The sequence below is a fragment of the Monomorium pharaonis genome, chromosome 5 (assembly GCF_013373865.1).
Source record: "Monomorium pharaonis isolate MP-MQ-018 chromosome 5, ASM1337386v2, whole genome shotgun sequence".
NCBI classification, from domain to species: domain Eukaryota; kingdom Metazoa; phylum Arthropoda; class Insecta; order Hymenoptera; family Formicidae; genus Monomorium; species Monomorium pharaonis.
In genome coordinates, this window is record NC_050471.1 from 4,004,492 (window position 1) to 4,020,992 (window position 16,501).

General features: G+C 41.4%; 2 protein-coding genes across 6 annotated transcripts in view; one reads left to right on the forward strand and one right to left on the reverse strand.

Annotated features, from left to right (window-relative positions):
• Positions 1-169: 169 nt before the first annotated feature.
• The window catches only part of LOC105837084, a 150,657-nt gene continuing 134,325 nt past the window's right edge, over positions 170-16,501 (reverse strand). For all 3 annotated transcript variants that reach the window (XM_012681569.3, XM_036286730.1, XM_028192696.2), the window contains 2 exons: positions 473-770; positions 170-395 (listed from right to left, as the gene is read on the reverse strand). In XM_012681569.3, coding sequence (XP_012537023.2) covers positions 340-395; positions 473-770 — 354 coding nt within the window. In that variant the 3' untranslated portion in view covers positions 170-339. The remainder of the gene's footprint in view (positions 396-472; positions 771-16,501) is intronic.
• Positions 3,245-16,501, forward strand: part of LOC105837082 (tetraspanin-5) — a 112,586-nt gene continuing 99,329 nt past the window's right edge. For 2 of the 3 annotated variants that reach the window (XM_012681563.3, XM_012681562.3), the window contains exon 1: positions 3,966-4,055. In XM_012681563.3, the coding sequence (XP_012537017.1) occupies positions 3,966-4,055 (90 nt within the window). Of the gene's footprint in view, positions 4,056-16,501 lie in introns of all 3 variants that reach the window. The other variant, XM_012681564.3, reaches the window with a different exon arrangement.

Below are 16,501 nucleotides of genomic sequence, written 5' to 3' on the forward strand. Positions count from 1 at the left end.
AACGGGTGCCGCACTAGTAGTACACTCGGCGTCGTAAACACTCCAATTTCGAGACGAGTGCACATGTGTCACGATCAGCTGTTATATTTTAGACGATGAGTTTAATGTCACAAAATAACTGCGTCTTTATGTTCGACGTATGCATTGAGAAAAAAAATTGTTAATTTGAATTAAATTTTTCAACTTGATTAAATTTCTTCAGGCTAAGTATTCATGCATTTAATTTAAACATAAAATACTTGAACTTTAATTGAAGTATTTATATATTTGACTGAAATATATAAATACTTGAATTGAGTTCCAAAATTCTTTAACATTTTGATTCAGAGGATTTCAACTTTATTCATTATTTTCTCTCTTTCGTTTGCCTCTCGTTCGCATTGAGAAAAACTGATCTGGAAAAAAGCAGGATAAATTAACTGCTGCTACAACTCGTCTGTCAAGCTTTACAAACAATCGCTATAGAGTTTACCACTACAAGCGCGGTAATGCGAACAAGTTATATTCTCAAGGAGGAATAATGAACGAGGGAGATAAATCGGCGATTGGTTTTTGGTTTCGTTTCTCGCTTCTCTCGACATCTTTTTCTCTCTTAAAGGCTTAAGCGATTTCATAAAGTAACAAAGAATCCCTCCTTCGCTTGCACTCTCCCATCTTCCTATTCGCCTTCCGAAATAATGCGGCGGCAAAGCACAGAGTCTCAGCTGGAGAACTGATAGGACGAGAAACTGACTGCGATTGTCAGGATCGTTCCTCGAGCAGGGACGCATCTAAAGAATATAATACAAGATCATTGTTAGAATTAAAAAGATTAAATTCCTTTGAAATTATGTATTATACAATTATCGATTTTATTCTTCGCAAAAAATTTTCATGAAAAAAAGTTGACAATTTAAATAAAATTAGAGATATAAAATATATTTTATATAGTATAGTATACGTTATAATACAGTTAAATTAATTGTGAATTAATTATTTAAATTTTAATTGCACTACCTTTATAACGATCACTTAATGTACGCGTGAATATGCTCGTAAGTAATCGATAATTATAATGATATACGAAGCACAAATTTTACAATATTCTGAGAAGATATTTTTTCATGCGAAATAAATTTCGAAAAAGGAGGATCTATCGTAGTTTATAGCCTCCTACCTGGAAACTTCAACTGGCGTATATGTGTATCGCGAACAGCAGGTAACTACATGAAGATGAAGGAAGAACGGAGAGAAACGACAGGGAAGGAAGAGAGGACGAAAAGTGGTACGCAACGTTAACGTGGTAAAAAAAAAGAAAGACAGAATGCTGTAATCTTACACGAAGAATGATGAAAATAGAGAAAACTGAAGTCGAGTAAAACGTGTTGAACGGTGGTCGGATACACGGAACCTGGTAAAAATGGAGGGATGGAAAAGGGTGAGCAATCTTAGAGCGACCCTAAAGATAACGTTTCCATTTGTTGCTGATATTTCCAGTCCTAAGAAGCAAAGAAATATATGCAAGGGATGTATGCGAAAATTTTGCTGAAAGTTGAAAATGACATGAGCGCAAAACGCATTTTAATTCTAAAAATTATTTTACTATTTAATTTTCAGTTTTTTAAGTAAATAAGAAAATGGAAATAAAGTTGACAATTATGTGCATCAAATTATTTACATTTACTTAGCTATATATATAATTAATATATATTAACTAATAAGATATTAGTCCATGTAAAATTATAATCCGTTCCATTCTTCTAATTTCGGCGGTTGTATTGTTTTCATTTGATTTTGCTGTGTAAAAATAGTCTTTGGTAATTGGTGAATAAAGTCGCTATTTCCCTTTTAAAAATACGTATTCCAGTGTATAAAAAGAGAACGGGTATTAACGATTGCGATCGTTGAATGTCGAAAATAGATATCGTTAGCTTTAATAACTGTACTTGTTTCGCGTTGACTTAAGTAAGATAGAACGATATAAGTTAATTCATCATCATTAACACGGTGCGATCACTCTGATAAAACTACCGCTCACGTAATGTCCTAAAGACAAGCTGTCACGCTACCGAGGACATGAAAAAATATTATATCATGAGACTTTACATTATGTACGTATGTGCGTGTGCGTGTGTGCGTGCGTGTGTGTACGTGTATGGTGTGTGTTTAACAATTAAAAATGTATAAATAAAAATATCAACAGTTTTAAAAAAACATATAAGACTTAACTATATATTTTACTATAAAATATCTTGAGAAGCACTTGAGCAGAAAAAGAAATAAATATATCGAAGAACATACGAATCGTAATAAAATATAGTGAAAAAAGAGATACGATATATAATATAAAATATTTAAAAATTGGACATTGTACGGTGTCAAGGAGATTTTCGTGTCGTCTGGTTTCAATCGAATCGCAAACTCGGCGTTTATATGGAGACTGTAAGAATGGTAAGAGGTACGAAGTCACGAAAAAGCGTACATCTATACGTACAAAAGGACAATAATAAGAAGACCTTAAAATGAAAGAAAGGACGTCAAACAATAAAGAGAGCGGAAGAGATGCGTGAGGGAAAGAAGAGCGAAGAGACAGGAAAGAGATAAAAAAATGAAGGATGCAGTAGGGTGAAAGAAAAATGAGTGGAGGAGGCAGAAGGTCACCGAGTGACAGGACAGGACAACAGAGATAGAAGAAATGAGAGGAAACGCGAGGAGGACAGGCTTGGTTCTTTCTTTCTCTCTGTCATGAAAACAGATTTGTGATCAAACGTGGATTTTTTTTCATATTTTAATGCTCCATTCCATTTTATTTCAATCAACATTTTTTTATTATCTTATCGGCGATATTTACGATTTAGACGGTAGCAAAAACATTTGCCTTTGACAGGCTAAATTAAATGCTGACTGTCCAATATAAATTGTTGCGAAATGTCTTTCGATAAAAAAGTTGCTTTTATATGATTCGTTATTATAGTTTTCTACTTGTAATTTATACATTTATTTTTAGTTTCGTCGAAATAATAAACGAATATATGAATATTTTAATTTTTTATATACTTTCCTGATACCAGAACACAAACACACACACACACACACACACACACACATTCGTACCATGATATTTGCAAACCGAAGTGGCTTTGTGACAAAGTCAAACACGTGCTTTTTCATGGACACCTAGTGCCGGCCCTGGGAGAGGGAGCAATAGATAGAGGGGGAGGGGGAGAATGTTTGGTAGGGGGAGGGTGGCGAACCGAGTGGGGGAGATCGCGCGGAGGAGAATCACGGGAGCAAGGAGGAAAGAGAGAGAGACCAACGAGGTCGTTCGAAGGTGGGAGCGCGAGGTGCTCGAGCGACGGAGGAGAAGCAGATGTCTGAAGGGAGGGGGATGTAGCGCGCACGGGGGTGGCGGTACGCGCAATGTGCAGCGCGGGGGCAGGCGGTGGTCTGGCGACTTGCTGGCAGTCTCGTTGATCCGGCTGCGAGCAGTGCGCGCCGTGACGTGACAATGGCGGTAGTTATAATTGCGGTACGGTGCGATACTGTGATCAGCTGATCAGCCGAACCTGAGAGAAAAGGGGTAGAGATAGAGATAGAGAGAAAGAGAGAGTCGAGATCGCGAGATCGAGAGTGAAAGCGAGAGATAGAGCGGGCGCGGGCATTTTTAAAGAGGCACCGACGGAAAAAAAAAAAGAAGAGAGGCCCCGAAAGAGTTTGCCCCCTCGCAAACCGCCTCGCTTGGTCATGTCGTCGCATTCGTGATCGGGTTCGAAGGTGTGCTGCTCCTTGCGTTCTCCCCCCTCCTCCCCCCCCGGGTTGTATGTGAATTATACAGTGTGCCGCCCCGGCGCTCTGCCCCCGCTTGCCCCCTTTCCCCCGGTCCACCCCCGTTCATTGCCACGCGTGTACATCCGCCCCAGTGTGTTGTGTCTGTGCGGCACGTATGCGTGGGGTTCGCACGACCGGTAGATAAATGTCTCTCAGTCATGCCCGCCGTGCGGAAGTACCGAAGGGATACCAGCGAGGTGAGCTGCTGCCTCAAGTACGTGATCTTTGGATTTAACGTCATGTTCTGGGTAAGTACCGCGCGGAAGATGCAACAGTCACTTTTAAGTCGGGACTCGCGAGATTTTGAACGTCACGTTGCCGCAGGTGACAGCTCCCGTCATCCCCCCGAGACAAAACCAAAAAAAATGTTTGCATGTCCCGTCGCCAAAACTCTCAGACAGCAACTTGGAACTTCGTAAGGCATACAACTTCATCAGCCGTTTAAGTGAGGGAGCTTTGAGGAAGCTTCTTAGCGCCGAAGAAATCCCTGTCGTTACCTTCAAATGGATCTCTCGAACTTCTCCCGATGCCGCTAACGTTGCCTGCGGGAAGACGTTACGTTCAAATAGATCTCGAACATTATTGTCGAGAGGTTTTTGGATATTACCTTCGGACAGAATCCAAATATTAACTTTTAAGGCGACGTTATACCTCCGATGAAATCTCGAGGGTCTTAAGACAATCTTAGTCGGTAAAATCTTGTTAATTCGAAAAAATTCATGAACGTTACATCCTAGCAATTTTCAAATATTGATTCTAAAAAGACCATAGCTTCATATCAGGGCGTAGAACTGGAGGCAAGGCTTTGGTAGCTGTAAGCAGTTCAGTAAACAGAGCAGTTCTATAATGGAGTCCCTTTTAATTTATACAAGCTTCGTGCTTTACAAAGCCATTATTAATTTTCCGCGTGTTTGTGTGAAAAGTGTAACGTGAGCAAACAATGTTTCCAAGGTGGAGAAAATTTGCGTTACCTTACCGTCGCTTTTGTTTGCGACGCAATGAGAGTTTACTGTCGCGAGCCCTTTTTCACATCCAAATGAAGTGTGCCGCGTTGTTTGTTTAATAACGCTCATACGTTGTTTAAAAATGTTGACGTAGGACGCAGCGATCCGCTGTACACTCTGTGTACACGTTCGAGAGTTAAAACACCCGGGGAAGCCCTCGGAGTCCTGCGTAAGCACATTTACGAAATCTCGGCTCTGAGATACTACTCGGTCTCTCGATCCACTGTGCGTCGTTGCACTTTGCGCGCCCTTATCTTAATGATGTTAAATGGGAAAGTCATTGACGCGCGAAGCACTAGTTTTCCGTTTCCTCAATCCCACCGTAAAGATCTCTCCCTTCTCACAATGGAATCCCTCCTAGCAGAATGCGATTACGTCTGTCACGTCAGTCGAAGAGTTTCCACATAAAATGCTATCGCGCACAGTTAGACAAATATCAATTATCGTGTCTTACAAACCGAAATTCTTATTTGTCACTATCAGCGGATATCTAAGAAAAACGTGAATCTTATTATATGTATTAAGCAGTACATTTTTACATTTAATATATAAATACGTAAATATCTAATTTGTTTCCATTGGAATTAAAATATCATTGAAATCCGTCATTTACCATATTTTTTCGTAAATAACGAGCGAAAAATGGATACCTAAGTTTTTTTATAACAAATTGAATTACACCTAATTACATCTTAGTAAATGCCTTATGATGTTATGATGATTAGTAAATGCCTTGTGATCTTATCATTATAAGATAGAATTATATCTTGGTAAATGCTTCATAAATGACTTAAATCATATTAGATCAATTAGTTTCAGTTAATAATGTATACCTGATTATAATAAGTCAATTTTCTACAACGTGTTAAACGGCTGTTCAAACTTTGATCCGAAATAACAGTCTCTGCAGGCTCCGTGCAAGAGATGAATGCGATTCGATGGCATTTAATGGATCACAGCTAAACGTGTAAATATGGACTTGGACCACCGTTCGAATTTAACGTAAAGCTTTCGGGTGAAAAGCGAAACGGTGCTTCGAGAGGATCGATTCTCTTTTCGACGGCGATAAACTCGTTTGTCGGCAGGGAGATGTGAATTTGCGAATCGCGATGTTGCATTTTTGCAGGGAAAACGCCGCGAACAAGCCCCGCAATGCAGCGAGGTGTCCCAATTGCGAGGACCGCGACGGCGCGGCGCTGTGCAACGGTGCACGTGTGCGTTACGGTCTGCATATTGTTCCAACGAGCCGCGGTGTGCATTAGTTAAAAACATACATGGAGAATTAGTTTGCCCCGTTTCGGCAAAAAGATTCGAAAGCATTAAAAACAAAGGAGTTACGTACGACCTCTTCTTTCACTTCCGCGAAGTCTTTCTGCGATCACGTCGTAGTAGCACGACTCAACGTACTCGGCCACGCTTTTGATTTGTCCATTTACAACTAAATAAGATCGCGAACGATCTTTCTAAAAAGAAAAAAAAAAAAATTCCTAATCGCGACGCGTATCGATTGCGCGCGCGACATTTCCATGCTTAAAGGTGATGGCGCGAGCTGATCGTTTCTCGTCAAATGGATTCAGAATTCCGTTTGTGGGACATCGTTTGCGCGTCGTACTAGTTCCTTTGATTTAGGTTCCGTTTGATCGAACGGCTGTCACCCCGGGGCGGCCGGTGGATAACGCACGACGCGCAACGAACGGACGTACAGACGGACGGACGCGATAGATCAACAGTAGCGCGCGGTAGCTGCGCGACACGCGCGCTGTTTACGAATCGTAATTTTATTTCGCGTACGCGCGTTACGGGGAATCCCGCGCGTTACCGCGTCCGCGAATTGATTTACGCGTGCCGTAAAATACAGACGAGCCCGTCGCCGCTCGGATTTCCCGGCGAATCCTATTTCTCGGCGAGACTCGCGTAAGTCTCACGCGCCACCCAACAAGACGCGAGACGCGAAGCTTAAGGTCTTCCTCGATACAAAGCCGATCTGTCGTTAATGAAGGGACGGTCGGCAGTATAAACGTCGCGATCAAACCGACGGGAGCTGGTGCGGAATTCATACGCATTGCCTAACAGAACCGTGAATAAAACCGTGAATTCGATGTCCCCGCGCCACTTCTTCGATAAACGTTCATCGATTAACGGCGAATAATGGGACTGCCTTGCCCCGCCGCATTGCCGAACGGTGAAATATATGCGCGAATCGCGCATCAAACCGACCTGGGTTTTCCGACTGCGTTGAAAGTAACCGCACGGTAATGAACTCCGTGCGAGCTTATTTCACCCGGATGGATTAAAGGTGTTATTGATTTTCCCGTAGCCAGGCGGCCAGCTCGGTTCGGGGTATTCGCGAAATGTAGCACTGGCCTAGTGATATGTGGAGAGTTCTTCCTGCCAGGCACTCCGCGTAATTAAGTAGCGGTCGTGCCACGAAAGACCACGCTCATCTGAAATTCGCCCCGTGACTCGCGAACGAAAATATAGAAATTAATATCAGTTGCGAATCGTATCCTTATGCACGGCATATCTTAACGGATTTGGGGTGAAAGGCGATTTTCGTGAAATAATGACTGTACAAAAAATAGTTTCCATTAAATAAAATAGCGTTGAAGCTAAATTTTGAAAGAAATAATTGAAAATAAAAATAAATATAAAATAAATAATTTTCATTTTACATGATTGTATATTCACTTTATTTTACAATTGATTATAAGGCTATCTAAATTTTGTCGTTACTATTTACCATGTCAATTTCTCAGACGTTTATTTTTGGTTGCGAAAACATTAATTATTACAAAGTATAAAACTGTATTACAAAAATTGCTACATTCGATAGAAGACACTTTCTAGTTTACATTTATGTTCTCAAATTTTTATGTTTAGCTTTTGTTTAAGAAATATCCAAAAATAAGCATTGATAACTTTTTTCTCATTAATTACACTTATTTCTTTTTTAATAAGATTTTTCACTAGAATTTGTTTTTTATATTGCACTAACACAAATGACGATAACTATTGCGTTGTCGAAATTTGTGTGCGTGCGTCCGTGTGTAACAATATCGGAAATCGAACACAATATTTTTATTCGCAGAGAAAGTGCTACAGTTAATACATAGTCGTGTATCGTGTACAGGACGTACCGCGTGAAAATCCACGAAATCGGTTCTCACGAATCAGAAGATTCTCTACTCGCTCTCATTATTCTTTCGGCGAACTTACAGATATTCGCCGGAGCCCTAAGTTTAGCGGTAGTTCGGAAGTCGCGGCGAGTTAACCCGGCGGACTACCAGAGTTCTTCATTGTCTATACGTACAGGATGAGATGTAAAAGGCAGAAGAGAAAAAGGAGGGACGGGAGTGGCCGCGGGAAAGAAAGACTTCGAGGGAAACGCGCGTTTCTCGCGCAACGCCGGGCTCGTAAAATTTTTACGCGTCGCTGAAAAATAATAACGACCGTCGCGCAAATAATTTCATCGCGCGGAGTTCTTCCTCCGCGATTCCTCGGCGGAATGGTTTTTCTCGCGCGAACGGAAACCTGAGCCGCCGCCACCGGTGCCGCTCGGTCCGTAAAGTTGGCGCGCGGAAAATGAAATACCGCGTGAAGCATTTATGGCTTGTCGGACGAGCGCGCCTCCGAGATCGTCGTTCGCAATCCCGTAACAAACTCGTAATGCAATTTTCCACGCGCTCGCCCCTTTTTCGCTCTTTGCGTCGCGCAAAGGGGAGAGCGGGACAAAAAAAATAGAACGCTCCTTCCGCGTTTACTACTCTCCTCGTCTTCGGTTATCGGCCTCAGCCCCTATTCCGAAGGACTGCTATTTGCATCTCCAATTGGTAATATCGTCGCGATATCGTATTGATGCAGTCATATTGTGCTTATCGTGCTTGCACAGCTGGTCCATTTCCGTTGCAATTCGCTCGAATTAACGGCAACCGCTTCAATGGCTAGTTCGGGGCATTTGTTTTCGAATAAACGCGCGGGGAGGCAAATTATATTTCATCGTTTATTCTTCATGTTTTGCTCGGGAAACGAAAATAAGCCGTGCAAGGGGCAGGTTATTGAAATGCACGCTTTATATATTTATCACGTTCCACTTAAAAAATGCAGATGGTTCGCCTGAATAATAAATGAAAAGTACGACGTAACTATTTTCGATTTTTCGCTTGCTCGGCTAAATGAGATTAAACAAATTAAAGTCATATGAAAAGAATATGACTTTTTTAGATCTCTCTCTCAGCGGCCAAGAAAGGATCAACTTCGATATCTTATTCCACCTTTTATCAATCTCTCTCAAATTTCCTTTTTTTTTAAACCTGGATATAAACCTTCAGTTATTAAAATATTCCAAAAAGACGCGCCGGAAAGAGAGTCCGTGGGCGAGATTTATCGAGAGGACGGGAACGTCCGAGGCTCCTCCGCCTTCGGGGCCGGACAGCCGCGCGCGTTCTCGTATTCGACTGAAAAGGAATCTGGCCGCATAGGATCGGCATATTTCACGAGCCGAATCCGTTCACCGCGCTTTCTGCATGGCTGCTCTCGAACAGATGATTGGCCTTGCCGGCTGACGATGACTCCGAGAGTCCGGCCGGCAACTCTCCCGCTTTTACACGTCACTCCTCCCGGCCGTGCGTGTGAACGGCCGCGCGCCAGCGTGCGTGTCCCGCGCGATTCCCGAGAGGTGCCCGACCACACGAAACTATACGCTCGCCGATACTGCTCTTCGCGAAAACGTCAGTCTGTCCACCTCGCGTGGCATATTATAATCCGCGGCGAGGGAGAAAAATTACACGCGATAAAAAAATTTACACTTTTTATATATATTTACTCGGTGCTGCATAACGTTTGTTACATTGTAAATCCCGATGCATATCTCGTGTAAAAAAAAAAAAAAAAAAATAAATAAAAGTCTATGCCGTTTGAAATCAGTCTCGGAATATTTATACGTTGTTATGTAGACTGAATTATGAAGTAAGTCGAACTGAATCTAAATTACGTTATTGAAGGCAACGCAGCGAGCATCGTAATAAAATAAAATTACAATATCCTTAACATCTACTCGTTCCTTAACATTCTCGAAGATCTACGTATATGCATCTTATACAGAGCTAGTTTCAAAGTAAGAACTTTTTCATACCTATTCATTTGTACGTACAAGATTTCGTTTGAATTCATTCATTCATACTTGTTTCTTTAGTCCGTCTGATCTCTTTTAACGCGAGTTTACGATTCGTGCAGAAAAGAGACTTTTCCCCCTTAGAAAGATGACTTTTCGTACATTGCACTCTTCCAACTTTCTCGCAACTAGAGAAATAAACGAAACGATTTTCTATCGAAGCGATACATTTTTAAGCTCCAAGCACTCTCACAATCAGTGTAACCTTTCCGCGAGGGCTCTCCCTAGATCCGTCCCTGCCAACTGCCTCCCTTCACCCGCGGCCCTCACCGCCGTCCTGTATCGCCGTCGGCGGCGTTTGAGGAATCTCATTACAAAAGTTGCTCGTACAACCGGTTTCTAACCAGTGCAACCGGCCACGATGCCACGGAGGCTCGCGGAGAGATTCTGGATGCGACTTCTCATTCGATATATCCTTTACCTGGCAGGATGTACGAACTTCCGGTAATGATGAACGAGCGGAGAGGAGCGCGCACGTAGAATTTCCGCTGGGGATTCGTTCGAGGGACGATGACGTGTACACGGCGATCAAAGCGATGACTTGTCAATTCGTCCCGGACTCTTCGTGGTCCGGAGCGACAATATAGGGGATGGTTTCAATTCATTTCGTGACATTTCACGTGCGACAAACGCTTTCGATTTTTTCGCTGTGATTTCTTTCCGCCTTTCTGTCGACAACCCTAACAAAGTTCGGTCCGTGAAATACGTCAATAGCTTCGTTCACGTTAGGGGAAAACTTTGTCAACTTGTCGGGTGAATAGTCAAACCAATTATCCTAATTGTTTAAGAGCAATCGGAGCAAATTGCACGTTTTTCTTTTTTCACAGAAAAATAGCTTTTGATAGTACAGAATATAATCATCGTTAAGGATGTTTTAGCTCTACAATATCAGTTAAAAGTTATTGAAATTTAAAAACTGAAAAACTTCTTAGATTTATTTTTTTGCAAATTAACAACGACGTTATCTTCGATATTTATTGATTATAAAGAAATTTATTGTGATGAAATATACATTTCTGTGAAATATATCTCATTTTTCTTATTAACTTTTTTTCTAGGAATAAAATTTCTGGAATTAAATAAATATTATATCCCATAAAAAATTTTAAGTATTTTCTCTAATAAACTGCTCATTTAAATAATTCGAAATACAAACTTTATTTCTAAAGCAAAGAAATCATTTATTTTTACCCAGGCTGGATGCTATCTTTTTAAATAAGATATATTTTACAGAAATATATGTTTCACAGAAATGTCACAAGAAATGCTTGGTTCTCAATACTTCGACTTCTTTCTCTCACTGTAACTAAATAATTACTGTAACTAAAGAATATTTAAACTAGATAAATTTAAATAAGAGACTTGTGTCCAAATTTTATACAGAAATTTACTCAAGCGTAATAATAGAACAATCTGTAAAATTTAAGAACTTTTAATATAATTCTTTGAAATGTGACACACATACATCCTTAAGTGAGCGGCATGTCCCTCCTACATTATAACGTCCGTCATAAATTAATTTTTCGAAGCGGAGATACGATGGAGAAATATAATTTCCTCGTGGTACGTCCCACGTCTACGACGATGTAATCGCGGCCGGAGATTCACCGTGTGCGAGAACTATGCTGCACACAAGCGTGCGCGAACGGTGTCGTTAAAGCAGTTTTGCCTCCGTTGGCCGGCTCTTGAATAGAACCGCGATGCACACTCTCGCGTGCGTCGCGGTCCTTTACAAAATTCTCTCTTGAGAGAGGAGAATTTTGAGGTAACTTCTTTCTCCGATATTTCTCAAGTCGTTGCACCGCATGTGCATTCGCGGAAGCGGAAGTCGTCTCGTTATTCGCAAGCGCAGACTGTATTAACCCGACAAACGACGCCGTAGGGAGCCCTCTTGGCAAACAAAATAAAAGAATCGTACGACGATACAGTTATTGTCAATACAGTATGCAAATAATTTTAATAATAATAATAATAACTATATAAATAATAATAAATAATAATATCTATATGTATGTATATATATGTATATATATAATTAATATTATAATACGAAACCACTCGTATATGTTTTAAAATAAGAAGTGTTTTTGTTAAAAATGTTTCAAACGAAAATTGTACGATTTGTGTGTGAAGGGAGACAAATAACGATAAAATCAATTTTATTCGGTGAGAAAATCGGTGGAAATAAAAAATTGAATTAAAGATTTTCTTTCTACACATAATACGATCCCTCAAATTATTCCTCAAAATATTTCTTATTTTTCGATAACTATTATTACAATTTTATGTAGAATAATTAAGAGAAAGAGAGACTCATTATGTTAAAAAAAGAAAATCATATAATTCCGTTTTAAAAAAAAGGCAATGACCTCTCAGAACTCCCGTTTATGTATATAGCCGTACATATTCAATCGTCTGCAAGATACGTATTTGAATCACACTATGATTATAAACAATTCCAGAACTCTTTGAGCGAAATGGAATCTCTAGTTAATATAGTAAACAAATCAAATTACTGTTTTACCACACATATGAACAACAAGGGGAGTATAAATATCATATATGAATACCAGTGTTAATAATTGCTATGAACCTGTATGTTTGATGAATTAATTAAACGCGCCGAATTAAATTAATTAGTGAAAAGATAATTATACTCGCGAGACATATTAACTGTAATATACGTATATCATAATCTTTCATGTAGAATAACTACATCTTTTTACAATTAAGATAACGAAAGATTAAAAAAGGGTATTTTTATATATCATAGTAATAAAGTTCTCTCAATTCTCAATACTTGATATTCAATGAAAATTACAAAACTTCTAAATACCTGCCATAATCTAGTTATGGTTTCGAAATTATAAATTGAATTTAAAGCCGCCAAATCTCGTATCAATTGTAATCGTCGAGCGACCGATATCGAGAATTTTGTGCCGATAGAATTGCGTTAAGAAGCTGCGACTTTGGAGGACAAAGGACGAATTTCGGGTATTTGGAGCGGACGAGCGGTCGCTGACGTCGGAGATGCGCGGCCGAGAAGTCTTCTGGGAAGCAGCGAGAAGGAGCGAGGTAATGGCATTCTGAGGGATGCGGGGTGGATGCGTTGAAACGGAACGTCGCGATGATAGTGTTCGCGCATTCTGCCAGAATCGCGAACATCAAAGGCCACACCGGTCGTGCGCACAGCACAAAGGTGCACATACGACCGCATCGCAGCATCCGGAATAGTTCGTGGTGCAAACCGAATGCAAAGCGACTGTGTTCCCTCATCTCCCCCCCCCCCTTCCCTCTCTCTCTCTCCTCTCTCTCCTCTCTCTCCTCTCTCTCTCTCTCTCTCTCTCTCTCTCTCTCTCTCTCTCTCCTCTCTCTCTCTCCCTTTCTCATCCCATCCCGGAATTATGTTAATGTCAAGCGAGCATGGCCTCAAAGCCGGAGTCCGCGAAAACGGCAGGATGCAATCGGGCTGCTTTCATCCCGCTTCAATAAAATTGTATCTATCGCGTCTACAAAGGAAGATTGCAGGAGGAGATACGCAAGAGTATCGCTTTGCTCTTTCGAAAATTTGATGTAGCATCCATCGGCCTATTTACTCAAATGAATTAATCGAAATATGCAAATCAGTCGTTCAAACTGCCGAATAAATAAAAACTCGTAGAATAGTTACGTGAAATCTAATTCATTTATCACAACCGACGCTATATATTCTAACGATACATATTATAAATATTATATATTTTTATTTAACTAATGTTTTATTTACAAATAATAAAATAAGGCGCGACGTCGCGACGGCACGAAAATTCGTGGAAGACCGCTGCGTTTACCTTCGATGCAACTGACAAAGAATACACTGTAGTTACAGTCTGTATACGGGGTGCGGGGAGGAGGAAGGAAGAAGATGCTTAACAAGCGGCTACTCGGGGAACAATTTTAAGAATTAAACTTCTCGCTGGGGCGCTCCGCCGCCAGCCGGTCCCCGCAATTCTCTATGGGGAAAGGGCAGAGCGGTGGGAAAGGCAACTCTTTGTAATCTTATCTCGCCGGTGTAACGCGAGCGGCGTGTTACACCGCCGACGTCGAGATTATTAAAACGAACTCCCGGATTTTAAACTTCGCTCCCGGCCGCCCGTTACTTCTGAAGTCCGATGAGAACTTTAACAGGTGGGCGATACGCCCTCTCTCTGGTGCACCGCCGTCGGCTTTTACACGAGTACTACTTCTCTTCTCATAAACAGCTCGACTTTCATCGGCGTGCAACGAGTAAGCGAGTAATTAGTTGCTAATTGAACACCGCAGCGCCCCGATCGAAAAAGCACGTACATAAGAATGCCATCAAAGTCTCAGAAAGCGAGTTATTTTTTATAGCGGGCATCGATTGAGCTGCAATCAGGTATTTGAATTTGTTGAAACGGGCTGGTATTTAAACTTGTTTCAAAATCCCAATGCAAAAGCGAGTAACAATTGAGTTAGTCTATAATTATTAATTATACTAAAATATATTTAAAATATAGATATTCATAGACACAGTCTTGTACTTTCAAATTGACAAATGTTTTTAATAATCTTTTTTCTTGCTTCCCTTTCTTTTTTCCTCTCTTTCTCCCTCAGCACAGATTAAAAAATATTATTACGAAACACAAAAGGTAATCTCCGATGGAATCAAATATTAAGCTTTGTCTTCTTTCAATAAGAATCTCTATAAAAGTCCGTATAATCTCTATGAAATACTTGTAAATATTCTATATTCTACTATATTGCCTGTCTACGCCGACCAATCTACTCCGCATAAAGCATTACTCGTTTATTTCGCGGAAAATAAATAAAAAGATGATGCGGGGAAGAAAATACGCTCGATTCCGGCGGCGGAACAATGTTCGGCGTGGAGCTAGATTACATGCAACTCGTGGAGTTGCGGCTGATGAAATCGTAGCGGAACCGACGTTAAAAGCTTTCAATTACCGACGACTAACTGCGCCGGCGGACTTTATACCGATCGTTACGCCGATTACGCTCGACGATAATACTTTTTATCATACGCGAGCGAGCGCGCGCATAGCCTCCGCCATGCGGAGTATAATTTGGCGAGGGCATAAATGCCGCGTTAATGGCGCGCGCGGTGGTTTATCGCGTTTGCGGTGTGTATTTCTGGTACCGTTCGGCTCCGACGGTACAGCTCGTAAAGACACGGACGACATCGACGACAGGATGTATCTGCCATCTGAAAACATGTACGAACGTAATTCCTATTTTTAGAGGTACGCGCCCGTGCGCGATTGCATTTGCATTGCTTTTTGTTGCAGTTCCGCTGACCGCAAACCCGTTTCTCGCCGCGTCTCACTTTCATACGCGAATCCCGGAGCTGAACTTTCAGTTTCGGCCTCGAAATATCGACGACTCGACCGCTTCGGCTTCGTCGTACGCGCGATTCTTTAAGAAAAATAAAAAAGGACAGAAAAAAATGTTTGAAGAACGTCGGAGGGTTCGCCGTCTCGCAACCTTACAGAGTACAAAACACGGCGAAGGACAGCGGAAGCCACGCTGGGTATTCTCTCACGTCCTCACGTATATCATCGACACCCATCGCGCGGGATAATGAGCGGGATGTTAATTAACAACGCAAATAAAGGCCGTATGCATACGTCGGCGTGTGTGCGAGGTAACCGAGGTCCGCAACGCGACTCGAATGAATGTTACATCGGGACAAGGAGTAACGCCGATTCGCTTTCTAATCATTACGTAACCCTCCGCGATATTAGAAGCCCGGCGTGCAGTTACGGCGTAGAATTGCCGTCGTCGGACGTACGTGTATGACATATGCGCTTATGCAAATCGCGAAATCCACCCGGGGAAATGAGATTGCTTTCACAATTATGATTAAAATCAAATAAATTGTAAAATTTAATTAAAAATGATTAAAATTCGTTTAATCCCCCATTACAGATTTTCATCTCACGTGCATCCCATAATTAATTTAATTAACGCGTTTCCTACAACAAAAAGTATAATGATTCAATAGCCGCGCGCGCGAAATAAAATACAGAGTATTTTCCAATTCATTCGCGAGATACATAGATTTAATTTCGTGCAGTGTAATTAAATTAAAATCAAACGAGGTTCCGCGATGTGCATCGGCAGACGGTGCTCTCGCACAGTTTCTTCTCGGGAGTAGGATAGACGATCGGTTTCCTGTCGCGCTTATACATGTATTTTCATTCAATTTACCGTGAGCGGGGGAATGACGCCGCTCGATCATCTCCGTCGGTCAATTTGCGTCTCTATTAACGCCTTCCGGCTAAATAACGAGCCGAAGCGACGCGCGCGCTCGCGCGCACGCTGAATTAACGGCAATGCCGTGCAGAAAGTATCCCCCCCCCGTTCAAAACGCGCAGCATCCAAAACATTTCGCGATAATTATTATCCGCGCGGGGACCCGACAGCGCGCGAATTATTATATTCACGGCGAACGCGCTCGCATTGTTTACATTGTTGCCGATCGCGTAACTAATTACGGCCG